Source organism: Elephantulus edwardii, unplaced genomic scaffold (genome assembly GCF_000299155.1).
Source record: "Elephantulus edwardii isolate Elephantulus edwardi_28Jun2011 unplaced genomic scaffold, EleEdw1.0 scaffold00036, whole genome shotgun sequence".
NCBI classification, from domain to species: domain Eukaryota; kingdom Metazoa; phylum Chordata; class Mammalia; order Macroscelidea; family Macroscelididae; genus Elephantulus; species Elephantulus edwardii.
The window spans coordinates 16332619-16347207 of record NW_006399786.1 but is presented as its reverse complement, the minus strand read 5'-3'; the positions used below and the strand labels follow the sequence as shown (position 1 = coordinate 16347207).

The following is a 14589-nucleotide window of genomic DNA, read 5'->3' as shown; positions in this document are numbered from 1 at the left end:
TAATTATTTATTTATTTTATGTGTGTGCCATCAAATTGGATCTGACTGGTATAGGAGGCGAGTGGATTTGAACCGCGCACCTCTGGGATTGCAGTGCAGTTTCCTGCCACTAGGCCACCAGAGCTCCCCTTGTCTTATTTTTAAAAGTTTATCACTGTATGCTTTTCCAGAGAGTATTATTACTTCTGCCTGTGGTCCAGTGTAAACATGCCTCATAATTCAATAAAACTTTTAGTTTTAGAATATTTCTGACAAGCAAAATTTCTATTAATCCATAAGTACTTGTTTATACTTCTATAGGATAATTTTACAGAATTGTAATTTGAAGAACCTGTCCTTTTATTTAAGATTTCAAGAATAATACATCTAAATAAATGCAAGATTATCACAAGAATTAGGATTATTTAGATTATAATGAGAAAATACATTAAGATGTGTTTTCATAATGTAATTTAAATGATCCTAATTCTTGTGAAATTATCATGAATATTCTGTTCTTATTTATACTGTAAAAGTTACAAAGCTAATTTCAAAGTAATAAAATATTTATGGTTTTGGCAAAGACCATTAATTTCTAACATAACAGGGTATTTGAGTCTCTGTGAAACCTGTTCTAGAAGTTTGTTTCTAAATGTTAGCTATTCATGTACATTTTGTCCTTTGTCCTGGTCATTCAAGTAGGAAAATTGCAGATAGCATACACTAACACTGGGGAGAAAACACAAAACAGAACAAGGGGATACTGTGTAGTTTAAAATTTGAAAGGTGGTATATCTTTCACCATATATCTGTTCAATCTCTGTGTTGAGCATGATGCCTGATTCAAGCCACGGTCTTCACAATTACTTGTTATGCATCAGAGAGCTGGGCAACGACTAAGGATGATAGAACAAGAATCGGTGACATGAGTTGGGTACTGGAGAAGAGTATTAGACATTTCATGGACTGCCAAGAAAACAAAACAAGTGTGTCCTAGAGATGGTAGAACCAAGTTGCTTCTTGGAGGCAAGGATTTTGAAGCTCTGTCTCACATGCTTTGGACATATTGCTATAGGGGCCAGTCCTTGCATGCTTGGAAGGGTGGAGGGACAGAAGATGAAGACCCTGGATTAAAGGGATTGACACAGTAACTGGTGTAAGGGTGTTAAGTGTGTCAGAGACAGAGACTGACTCAAGATAGGACAGGGTTCAGATCTATTGTACATAAAGGTAGCTATGAGTTGCATGTGACTCAACTGAATGCTACATTGTGTTGAGCAAGTTGTCCCAGAAACTATATGAAGAATGTGGCATCAAATTTGAAGGAAGACTGATTGACAACTTATGTTAGGCAGATGATTCAACCTTGCTGAAAAGTGAAGAGGATGTGAAACACTGAAGAAGCCCAAAGGCTATCCCTTTCAGTATGGATTATACCTCAGTCAAAAGAACAAAATAGAGACACAAATCTCCATAACTGGACCCAGAAACGATATTATGATAGAGAAATCATTGATATTTCTCCAATTTCCTTTTATAATCAATGCCCATGGAAGACAGTCAAGAAGTCAAATGACCTAATCTGCTGGCCTCTGGCCTCTTTGAGGTGCCAGAGAACAAGGCTATCAATATCTAAAAGACTAAGGTGCACTTGACCCAAGTGCTATGGTATTTTCTGTCCCTTCATATGCATGTGAGGAAAGGTAGAGAATAAATGAAGGTGGAAGAAGAAATGATGCCTTTGAATTGGAGTGTAAAAGACTTAAAAGTTTTTACTGTTGATCATTGACAATCAAAAGAATAAATCTGTCTTCAAAGTAGAGCAGCCAGAGTGTTCCCTAAGAATTAAGGATGGTGAGACATCATCTCTTGTGCTTTGCACACATTGCTAGGAGGGATCAGTCCCTAGAAAAGGACATAAAACCTAGAAAAAGCAGAGGAAGGTCCTCAGTGAGATAGATTGATGCAATGACTTCAACAAAGGGCTTAAACACAAGAATTATAAAGATGGTAGGTTTGGGAAGACTTTGATTCTGTTGTTGAAAGGAGGTTAAGAGTCAAAGTTGACTTACTGGTATCCTAAATAACTGATGATACCCTTAATAGGGACATATCAAAAGTTCTGGGATTTTTTAGTTCTTAATTTTAATTCCTTATAATTTATTATGCAAATAAATTCCATTTGTTACTTGTAAAAAGTAGTATGCTATAATATATTTAACAAGTTCCTAAAATCCTGCCTGTCAAATAGTAATTATTGAAAATTATTTTTTTACTTTCAATCTGAGAAACTCTTATCATCCTGAATCAACATGAGGGAGGTTGGATTATTTTGGGTGATGCTTTTTCTCATGTCCATGTAAATATTAAAGTGGCAGAATAACTTTTCTTGAGATAAGTACTTTTTATAAATTCAGCTTCTTTTAACCTAAGCTGTGAATATCTGCAGTTAGCAATATTGAGATGTTACCCAATGTTGTAGGTGTCCTGATGGTGCTGTGAGTAAAAGCAATCAGCTGCTATCTAAAAGTTAGGCAGTTCAAACCCACACTCAGGCAATAGGATAAAGCCTATGTCAGAAACCCATAAATTGGGATCAGTTTGCCATCAGTAGGTTTGGTTTATTTGGCTTATGCATGAAATGGAACTGCTAGGTCACTGATTAACTTTTCTCAAACTGGTGTCACTATTTTACATTCTCAATAATAAATGTGGGTTCCCATTTTCCTATGTTCCAATTATTTTTTTATTATTACTTGCATTTCCTTAGTGATTAATTACAATGCATTTGCTCAGTGGTGATTTCTGTCTTTGGAGAAATAACTATTTAGATTCTTTCCTAAGTTTTAAAAGTTCCTTACATATTTCAGATATGTCATGTCAGTTATATAATTCTAAGATATGAAATTCTGTTGGGTGTTTTTTCTTTTCTCATACTTTTTGCTGTTGTATTTAATGCAAAGTCATGATTGCTGTGGTAAGTTTGGCTCTAGCTTGTATGAACCAATGAGTTCATTGTCTTTATACAGTATTGGTGATCATTGCATTTTATGTAGCTATTTATCCTCATCTCTATTCAAAAGTCCTTCCATTAATTTTCTTGATACTGAATAAGACTTTTTTGGGAACTTTGAATTTTAGTCCATTGATCTATGTGCTTATAGTTATGCTGGTATAAAAATGTCTTGTGAGTACACTTTTGTGCTAAGTTTTGAATTTGAGAAATAGAAATCCTTTTACTTTGTTTTTTCTCAGAGTTTTGCCATTTTGGATAATTTATTTTTTCATACAGGTCTTAGATTTGGTTTATTAATTTCTGCCCCCAAATCCAAGGAGGAGGGGAAAGCAACTTAAAAATAAAATTTTCATTTCACTGCATTGAGTTTATAGATCAATTTGAGATTATTTCAGAATGAATCATTTTCTCAAAAAGAGAAAAATACTCTAGGACCAACTTGTTTGTTTTCCTAGGAGTATATGGTATATTCAGTACTCTTTACCCACACCACAGCTCAAAGGCATCAGTTTTCTAAGATCCCTAGTAATTGTCCAACTGTGAAGACTATGGCCTGGATCAGGCACACCTTAGTCTCCAGACTAACATCATTGTTCTTCATTACTCCTGAAAAGGTCCCTGACAGCAAATTTTCCCAGTGCAATATGTCTTTTGCTTTCTTGACTGCTGGTACGAAGCAAGATGAAATAATTGACAACTTCAATCTTTTCTCCATCTACCATGATTTTACCTATTGGCCCAGTGATGAGGATCTTTGTTTTGATGTTGAGTCGCAATTCTGCAACAAATGTCACAAGAATCTTCCTATTGTCAGCAAGCAAGGTTATGTCATCTGCATAATGAAGGTTGTTCTGCCCACCAAACTCTTCAAACTTGAGATTTCTCTACTCCCCATCCTAAGCCCCCTCTCCTCTTTCCCTTTCCCCTTTGGACTTTTGGTACGCATCTTACTAGTAATTCTTCTATTTTTACAATAATGTTTATGCAGTATGTATCCTTTTGAAACTAAATTCATTTATCATAATGTCCTTTAGTCTTTCCAGCATCATGTAATAAATTTTAAATTGTTGCTCTTGAGTTCTGCATAGTATTCTATTGTGTTGTCCCACAATTTCTCAAGCCATTTGTTCGCTGATGAATATTTCCGCTGTTTGCATTTTCTTGACTTGTGAATAAACACTATGAACAAAAAAAAAAAGAGAAAAATATGTTGTCCATGAATATTGTCTATTTTTTTCCACTTGATATAGGTGATCCTTTTTAACATTTTTCAGTTAATAAGTCTCGAACTTCTTTGGTTAAATTTTTTTTTAATTAATTTTAATGAACGTTTGCAGAGACTTAGTGTTTCCAGTCTTTCTTTGTTGCACTTTTCTCCATGCGCACTCCCTCCCCCCATTCACTTTTCTCCTTGATAAGTAAAAGAAAAACTCTTTCATTGTTATGCAATCCCTTCCCCCAAGTCCACTGTGCTGTGCAGCCCTCATTCTGGACTCTTTGGTTAAATTTTTAAGTGTTTTATTTTGATGCTGTTGTGAGTGGAGTGACATACTTAATTTCCTTTTCCGATTGCTTATTGCTGGTTTATAGAAGTGCAACTGATTTTTTTTTATGTTTATAACCTGTAACCTTACAGAACTCACTTATTAGTGCTAGCAGTTTTTTGTTTTTTGAGGTTTCCTCCCTACTCCAGTAAATTCTTTTCAATATTCTGCCTATACCAAGCTGTTTCTATAAACAAATTAATTTTGTCTTTATCTTGTTGGACACATGCATTAATTTCTTCCTTTATAATATTTAGTGAAAGGCCTCTGCTTAGAGAATTTAGATTGATAAGAAATTCTCATGCATTTTCAGGAAGATAATATTGCTTACTTTTCTTCTGGTGACATGTACACAACAATAATTGTGAGAATAACAGTGAGAATCCAGTTGTGTTATTATGTTTAAGCATCAGCCTACTTATAGTTGGCATATCACTAAAGTTTTAGTTGGATGACTTTTTATTCTGCTGTTACTTTAACTATATTTTAAAGGTACTTGAGACCCTAGATTTTATTTACAGATGTAGATAAAAGGGAATAGAACATTCAAGAATAGTGATGAAAGTACATTTTATATTGTGGGACTGGCTTGAATTTCATAGCTGGTGTGCAGTTGCTGTAGTGGACAAGGAGGGAGTTGTGTTGTCAACCAAATGGGGACAGTTTGAATCCACCAACTCTCTGAGAGAAAAATGCTCAATCTCCCCTTGTCCAGATTTACAGCCTCTGAAAGCTCACTGGAGGCTTAGGTATGAGTCAGTCCTGACTTGAGGGCAATGAGAGAGACAGACATGGAGAAAAGTGGTATTTGAGGTTCTGAGTATTTGACTCAGTGCCAAGCATTTGACATAAGTAAATGATACTGGGCATTTGACATGATAAATACAGCTTTGAAAGAATGGTATTTGCATGGGGGAAAACATTGATCTAGACGTTGAGAAATCTGGGTGGTTCTTCTGGTTTGGCAAAGAGCTCACTGGTTGTGTGATCTTTGGGTAGGTATTTAACTCTTGGTTTCTGTTTAAACCTCATTAAAAATGAGGGGGTGTGGCTTATTGGTAAGTAAAATTCTATTGAGATCTAAAGTTGAACATTCTTCTCTCAGACTTACAGACAAATAGACACTAGGCTCTAAATAGCACATTTTGTTAGAATCACTTGGATTTCTTTAAATCCTTCTTTTGAATTGCTACTTTTTAATTCACTGACATAAGCTCAGAAAGTTAAGACATTTGTCAAATCCTTCTTATAAGACTCTAATATGTAAACAAAAGTTAAAACCATTGCTTTTGAGACTCTTTACTGTTTTACCTTTTTAGGTAAAGGGCAAGTAGGTGCCAAATAATACTTTCGTTGTTATTCTTGGTGCCATCCTTTTGAACAACAGATCTGAACTTTGCCTTATCCTGTAAGCTAGTCTTACTTTCTAGTACCCAGTTTTCAAAAACAATGAAATAGTATGGAAGTTAGAGATGTATGAGGGAAAATAGAAATGATAAGCATGATATAGATATATATCTATATATATAGATATATTCTGTATATTAAATAATTGAATCTAAACAGTCCTGTGCCTTAAATAAAGGAGATACTGTTATCCATACTTGACAAATAAGGAAAAGTAAAGACCAGTAGAATTAACTGACTCATTCAAGTTTATTGTTGTACTAAGAAGGTTGGGATTATAGATGTTTTAATACCTTTACTATTAGTTTATTAGTTAGGATTATATAGGGATAGATGACAAAAGATATTTAATTTAGTTCCTTACATTACTTGTTTTCTAATTCCTTCTCCTTTTCAGTCAGGCCATGAGGACCGACTCATGCCCCCTATTTTTAGTACTTTGCTGCAGAGTGTTCTTAATTATTGTGATAGACATTTGCTCAGATGGATGATAGAAAGATACAATAGAATGTATCAATGTTAGGACAATTGTTCCTTTAGGAGTAGTTAGTTCAGAAACTTCTGGTGTCTGTGGCTACGGTTTCTGCTAATCCTTTGTATTACTGCTTCCTCTGCCTTAGTATGCCTTAACTACCCGGTTAATCATCAATGAGCTCTGGAAATGGTGCTTTATGGTTGAGTAACTGAAGGCTTCATTTTCCCCTTCCTTTTCCTTTTCAAATCTCAGACACAACTGGGTCTTTGAGAAAACCTTGCACTTAACTCTATATTCACTTGTCTAATTTTAAACTTTGGCTTTTATGGAATTATGGGATAGAACCACTATGGTATACCCTCCTGTCTTGGGTAAGATGTAGCCTATTGTATTTTTTTGCATATAACAGCACTCACTTAAATGATGAGCATAGAGGTATATAGAGTACACAAAGGAAATTAATGTGCAGATTTCATCCTTTGCCAAAGGCAAAGTGTGCACCTTATTTGTGTAAAAATATAATAACTCTGGGAAATATATGAAACAGGGCCCCCTTGAGACTGTGAAAGTCCATTTCCTTAAGTAATTGATGTTTTTACAGTAAATGTTCAACATTGTCATTCCTATTGGTTCATTGTGCTTTCTCTCCCTTTAGCCCCCCAGGTTCGCCTAATAGTCTTGGCTACTTCCCTACAGCTGCTAATCTTAGCGGTGTCCCTCCACAGCCTGGCACGGTGGTCAGAATGCAGGGCCTGGCCTACAATACTGGAGTTAAGGAAATTCTTAACTTCTTCCAAGGTTACCAGGTCAGTAGCTTAAAGAAGGAAAAATTCTCAGTGCCCTTATTCCTTAAATTGATTTATCTAAAGGGGTGCAGCCAGGAAAGAAACATTCCTTCAGAGTCATTCACATGTGTATAGTGATGATGGATTTGCTTCAAGCAGCAAAGCCAGTAGAGGCTAATTTATGTAGGTGCTAATTTAAAACTCATCCTCTAACCAGGTGACCATTTGCCTGTGCAATCTTAATCCTTTAAACTCAGAATGGGGTGCTTTTTTGTCTTCGCAAAAAATGTTTGTTAAAAGCTCTTTCTGGCCCATTGAACCATGAGTTGTTCTTGTTTTCATTTAGAATATGTAAAAAAATATGTTTTTCTCACCGTCTACATCACAGTCTTAATAAACAGTGCTTAAACATGCAGTTTAAGTGGTCAGAGGCCTCTTGTGTAACCCTTAGGAGACTCAAAAAATCATTAGAATGCTTTAAAAAGAACTCTGAACTTTGTAATGAAAAATTATCTCCTTAATTCTAGTGAATTGTACTCTTGGAAACTTTTTCCTACCGTGGCTTGTGTTTATCAATTAGCTATTTTCTGACTTAACCATTTCAGAATTATTTTCTACTTTGAATTTTTTTGTTGACGCCATGTGTTTTCATTAATAGGACTCATGCTAAATCAAAGAGCACTTCTAAAATTCTGTAAGGAAATACTGAGTTTAATAATTTTATATATTAAATGTATATTATATACCCTTTCGACAGGTATAAACAGTTCAGAGTACCTGAAAATGTCATGTTGTTATACACAGAACAACATGAAAAAGTCATCTTAAAATAAAAAGCAAGATAGCCTGGACATAGAAAGCTTACTTATAAGTTTGGGGCGGGGGGGGAAGTCAAGAGACAGTTTTGCAAAAATCACACCTTGATTACTGTAACACAGTATCCTGAAAAACATACCTCCATTTTTTCCTTATCAAAGTTGTACAAGACCCCAGCTGATGGCTGCATGGATGTCAGTGGGAACGCTGCTTTCTAGTAAACCATGTTTTGTACACTGTCAAGTCAGAACTGACCCATAGCTGATCGTCCAGTGGGTTTTCAGAGGCAGTTAATCACATGAAAAGAATCCACTGCCATCCAGTTGACTCCGACTTATAGCCAACTTGTAGGCTAGAACAGAGGTGCTCCATATGTTTTCCAAGCTGGAGATCTTTATGAAAGCAAATTGCCACATCATTCTCCCACTGAGCCAGCTGGTGGATTTAAACCTCCAGCCTTTTGGTTGACAGGTGGTTGCTTTATTGTGTCAGTGGGGCTTGTTACTGCACTGAAATAAAAAAAAATTTCTTTCTGGGACTGAGCTTTAGTCTGCAGAGTTGAGAAACTGTCATAGGAGTAACTGGCAAATCGTAGAAGGGCTTTTGTGCATTTGCTGGACAGGTTAGAGGCATAACGGTGGTTCTCTCTTGAGGTAGTTTGACAGTGAGTTGGTTTACAATGTTGGCACCTATGAATCTCGGAGGACTGTGCTAAGATTATCTCAGTGGTGATGTTATGTGTCCCTCCAGAAGTGCTTTTAACCTTTTAAAGTTATATTTTCTGACCACAAAGATAGCTTTTGGTCCATCTTCAAGCTTTTGCTATTCAACATCAAAATTTTCCTTCAGGAAAATGAGTGATGCATTAGTGAAATTATGCATTGAAAATCTTTTCTATCAAACCTCATATCACTCTTACAGAAAGCTTATTTTTCTACCATCTTCAAGAGTCTCTGGCTTCTTTTTATTCTGTTTCCTGTCATCCAAGTAACAGGCATTTTGTGTAGTAAACATCAATGGATGAATTTGGTTCTACTTTGTTTTTTTAACCTACAGTGTTTCTTACTGCTTCTTATGTAGGCGAAGGTGTTACTTGGATTTCTGGCAATTTCTGACTAACATCTTTTTAATAAAACTTTGATTTTCTACTGGTTTACTTAAAAAGTTCTTAAACATTGTTTTTTGCAAGGGATCTTTCCCATTTCCTTTACTCACCCCTCCTTTCACCTATCAAATTGTGTGACCCTATGATTATCATCTTCCACGCCCCCTATCTATACCTCTTTGCTCCTACCCTCCCCTCCTAACATTTTCTTAATATCTGATATTTTCTTTAGAAATATCTAGACAATGAGTGAGTGAATGAGATCACTTTAAAAAGCACAATGTTTTCTTTTTTTCCTCTTTTAATCTTGGTGTAACAATTGTATGTATGCTTTAATAAATAAGTTATGTTAGCATAAAGTTTTGGAGTATGTGTTCTCCTAGCCTCAGCATAATTGTTTCAGTAAAACTATTACAGTTTTTTTGTTTTTTCCATTCTCAATTTTTTTAGGTATAGATATGAAAAGCAAATTCTCTAGAAAATAGGTACATGTATGGTTTAAAGCAAGATCCTAATAAATCTGCAATTTTATATGTCCACTTTCATAAATGAGGTAGTAGGATAAGGATTGCATTTATGCAAACAGACTGCATGAAAATAGCTTATTGAAGGCATCATCCTGGTAATTAAGATAGATTTGTGTGTATATATTTTATTTGATTAGCCTATTATATTGAATGTGTTTTCAGATAACTTTATAAAGTTGTTTTCGCTATTTAAGCTGGCTCTTTGCCTTACTCTGCGGTCAAAAGCTTCAGAATTTTTATAACCATTTTTTTTCCCTGAAAATACTAGTTTTAATCGTTGTCTCTTGAGCTTCTTACTATAAAGAGAATTTTACTCATTGCCCTATCCAATCATTAGATTGTTACTGTAAATAGAATTAATATTATTTCAAATACACTGAGTTGTTTGAAAATTATTAGGTACTGAGCTTATACCACCTTGTAAATAGTGCTAAAATATTTTCTATCCAGTTATACCTGTAGTATCCTGCAATCTATACTATTGTCAAGACCTGGGATATTTGATAACACAGTAGTTGTTGGGGTTTTTCTAACTTTAGTTTGATTTTTTTTTTTTAATCCATATGTTCAACTAACTTTAATCCTAGAGGCGATCTAATGGCTTTTAAACATGTTCCTATGATATGCTAAGTGAAGATCTAAATCTGTGGCTCATACTCATATTTACTTGGTTCCCATTGTCCAAATGTCTTAAAATATCAGTGCTAGACCTATTCCTTCAGATACTAACCATCCACAGTGACAGCTTGTCCATCTTTTGATCCTGTTCATTTTAACTTGCATTTTAGTATGCAACCGAGGATGGACTTGTACACACAAGTGACCAGGCCAGGACTCTACCCAAAGAATGGGTTTGTATTTAAGGGCCCCAGCAGTTAGACCATCCTCAGAAAAGAAGGTAAGGCTGTGTGATATAAATAATTCTATTTGAAAGACCAAAAAAATAGAGGTCAACGATCTGAACATGTCATAAGAAGCCAGTGGCAAAGAGTCCCTATTTTCAATATAACAGTGGCAGAAATCTTAAGAAGAATGGAGAAATAAAAAGGCAGGGATCATTGAAGTAGATAGGCTCTAAATGGGCATTTACGAGTGATAATTATGTGTTGTGAGAATCAGAAACTTTCCCATTTAGAAGTAATATCCTATGTTTCAGGTGATAATACAAATTTTGGTATATTTTCCTTTTTTTTAATTTTAATAAACATTTACAGAGATTTTGAATTTCCATTCATTCATTGCCGCACTTTTCTCCCTGCCTACCCCACCAGTTCGCTCCCTCTAAATTTAGGTGTATTTTCAAATATTACATCTCAAAATAGTCATAATTTTTTTGTTGCACATTTTTTTTCCTTCTAAACTAAAGCTAGAGGGAAGTTATCTTGTTAATAATTCTTTGGTTAAATGATGCTTTTATTTTCTATTAGTCTATACCCTTTCTGAAGGGATATTGGACTTCTGTGTGAAACTCTTTGACATAAAAGCGCGCTAAGAGGTCATGTTCAGGAACTAGGTGTAATTTACAGTTGCTGGGGATTATTTTGTAGGCGATTTTTAAAAATTCATTTTAATGAAAGTTTGCGGAGACTTTGGATTCCCATTCATTCTTTGTTGCACTTTTCTCTCCGCCTAATCTCTCCCTCAGTTTGCTCTTCTCTTTGAAAAGTAATAGAAAAATTTGTTTATTGTTAGACAATCCCTCCCAAGTCTACTCCATTATGTAGCCTTTGTTTTGAAAAGTAAAAGAAAAATTCTTTAATAGTTATACAGTCCCTCCCCACAAGTCCACTCCACTATGCAGCCTTCATTTCTGGACTCCTTTCATGACAATAATGCATAATCATATATCCTTTATAAACACTTCTCTCTCTCATCTGTTTCAATGCAGTATACATAATTTATCCCATCTTTCTCAGTCTCCCCCCACCCCAATATCAGTCCCATTTTACAACAGTGGCACTACGCAGTATATGTCCTATTGTGATTTGAGATATTTCACTCAGCATAATGTCCTCCAGGGTCACCCATTTTGTAAAATATTTCATGAGTTCCTTGTGGGTTTTTTTTTGTTTGTTTGTTTGGTTTTTTTTTAAGAGTTCCTTGTTTTTCAATGCAGCATAGTGTTCCATTGTGTGAATATACCACAGTTTCTCTATCCATTCATTTGTTGATGTGTGCTTGGGTTGTTTCCAAGTCTTTGCTGTTGTGAACAAAACCACAATAAACATAGGTGTGCATATATCTGCTTGGATGGCAGCTGTGGTTTGTGGGGTTTTTTTTTGTTGTTTTGTTTTTGAAATTTTATTATTTGTGTGTGTACTGTCAAATCGGATCTGACTGGTATAGGAGGTGATTGTTCCTCCTTCAGCAGAGCATCTGGTGGATTTGAACCACGCACCTCTGGGATTGCAGTGCAGTTTCTTGCCACTAGGCCACCAGAGCTCACCAGTTGTGGTTTCTTTAGGGTATATTCCTAGTGGTGAAATTGCTGGGTCAAATGGTATTTCTATTTGCAAGTTTTTGAGAAAGTGCTATACTGCCTTCCATAGTGGTTGCACCATTTTACACTCCTACCAGTTTCTCCACAACCTCGCCAGCATTTATTGTTCACTATTCTGTTAAATTTTGCTATTCTACTGGGGTGAGATAATATCTCACAGTTGTTTTGCCGTTTTGTTGGAAGAGGTTGGAAGAAGTCCACTGACAGATTTCTTGTTTTCTGTAGTGTGATAGGTACAACAGTGACAGAAATGTGGTCTCTTGGCATGTCATTTTCCAATTTTACCATTTTGGTGGCTTACGACTTTAAGATTGAACAATAAACATCCCAAACTGGGAATGAGCTGTCAATACTCTGCCATCATTGAGAAATTAAGATTAGATTCTGAGCCCCTCATCCTAAATATGTGAAAATTCCAGTTCTAGGCTAGAATAATCTCCCTGGAGATGGAAAATCCAAAGTCTGATTGTCTTTTTCAATGTGATTTTTGAATGTTTGGTGTTAGTAGTGAACATTGGGTCCAGTGTTTTTTTTTCAGTGGAAACACTTGTTAACAGCAGTGAAAGCACACTATTCTAACCAACTGATCCATTTTTGGTCTATAGTTTGTTTTTCCAAGTGTTGATCACTAACTTCTGTGTTCATGCTCTGAACTGTGTGTTGGGGGTTTTGCATTAATTAAAAATATGGAACACTTCACAAATTTGTGTTACTCTTACATGGAGGTCATGCTAATCTTCTCTGTATTGTTCCAATTTTAATATATTTGCTTCCAGAGTAAGCACTTCAACTATATTTTTAAATTAATTTACTGATAGGATCAAGGAAGAAGGAGCGCAATCTCCTCCCATGTGATTAACTGCCTCTGTAAACCAGCTATGGGTCGGTTCTGACTCAATGATACACAACAACAACAACAACTTACTAATAGGATATAGCTAAAAATATTGAAGCCCTTTTAGTGCTTAGCAATTTCAAATATAGAACACTAGCACTATCTTAAGTCATTTGGGGTGTGGTAGAATGACTAAACTTTATCATTTGTTTTGTTATAAAGCAAACAATATTTGTACTTTGTTATTCAAATTATCTTTGTAATATCCAAGAAAATTTACATAGTACTGTATGCAGTGCTTGATATAAATTCTCATTTAATCACCTTAACAGTCCTGAGAAAGATCAAAATATGTACTACTTGTGAAGAATCTAGAAAATAGAGTCAGGTACAAAGATAACAGTAATTGTGACATCCAGGAATAACCACTAGGACTATTTCCTTTCTGTATGCCTTTGTGTAATTTATTTACCTTGTTTCTTTCCCCTTAACTTTCTATTTTGATAAATACAACATATTCATATGTCATAATAGGCTATTTTTGTTTAAATTTTGAATGATACTGTCAAATAATTGTCATGGATTTTATTTTTGCTTTTTTTGTTTTGGGGTAGTGTTTTTTGTTTGTTTTTTTTTTGATAGATTCTTTTTTAAAAAATAATTTTAATGAACATTTACAGAGATTTTGGATTTCCATTCATTCACTGCTGCATGTTTGGGGTTTTTTTTTTATTATTTTTTTTTTTTCAATTCATTGTTCCACATTTTCTTCCCACCCCTCAGTGCATTCTTTTTTCCAAATTGTTCTCATACATATCATGCCTAATCATATATTCTTTTCAGACAGTTCTTCCCCCTCATCTGTTCTAATGCAGTGTTCATTATCTATCCACTCTTTGCTCATTCTTGCCCTAACCCCACCCCACCATCTGTCCTATTTTATAACAGTAGTGTTAGGCCGTATTTGCCCTTTTATAACTAAGAAATTTCACTTAGGATAAAGTTCTCTGGGCTTCTCCATGTTGTGTAATATTTTACTAGTTCATTGTTTTTCTATGCTGTGTAATAGTCCATTGTGTGAATGTACCATGTAAGAAATTGTAAAATGGCATTTCCCACTCTTACTTACCCTTTTGTTCTTTTTATTTCCATGTGTGCTCTTGAAATACTCCAATTCTTTTTTTCATCATCTTTGTTCCCTTAAGGCGCTCTGGTGGGAAATTGTTTGCTAACTCAAAGGCAATACTTTCTCTGGATCTAGTACAGTTACGACTAGCATTTGGCTGCTAACTGAAAGGCCAGCAGTTGGAATCCACCACTCACTTTGTGGAAGAAAAATGAGACAATTTGCTTTTGTAAAGATGTATGGAGTTAGAAATGCCCTCAAATAGTCTGTTCTGTCCTCAATGGTTGCAATGATTCGACATAGACTAAATACACATGACAATGGACTTGGATTTTTGGGGATTTTTTTTTTATATAATTATTCCAAACTTGAGTTTTACTTCTCAAATTTTAATTTACTTTAACCTATTTAAAAGTACAAAAATATTTTACTTAATTTCCCCCTCTCTCTGTTTAGATTTAAAAAAGTCAAACC

At 35.0% G+C, this 14589-nt stretch overlaps 1 protein-coding gene across 3 annotated transcripts in view; it reads left to right on the top strand.

Annotated features, from left to right (window-relative positions):
• Window positions 1-14589, top strand: part of ESRP1 (epithelial splicing regulatory protein 1) — a 58465-nt gene that overhangs the window by 37377 nt on the left and 6499 nt on the right. For 2 of the 3 annotated variants that reach the window (XM_006884582.1, XM_006884583.1), the window contains exons 14-15: window positions 7077-7227; window positions 10443-10552. The exons of the other annotated variant lie outside the window; for it this stretch is intronic. In XM_006884582.1, the coding sequence (XP_006884644.1) occupies window positions 7077-7227; window positions 10443-10517 (226 nt within the window). In that variant the 3' untranslated portion in view covers window positions 10518-10552. Of the gene's footprint in view, window positions 1-7076; window positions 7228-10442; window positions 10553-14589 lie in introns of those variants that run through there. 3 annotated transcript variants of the gene reach the window in all.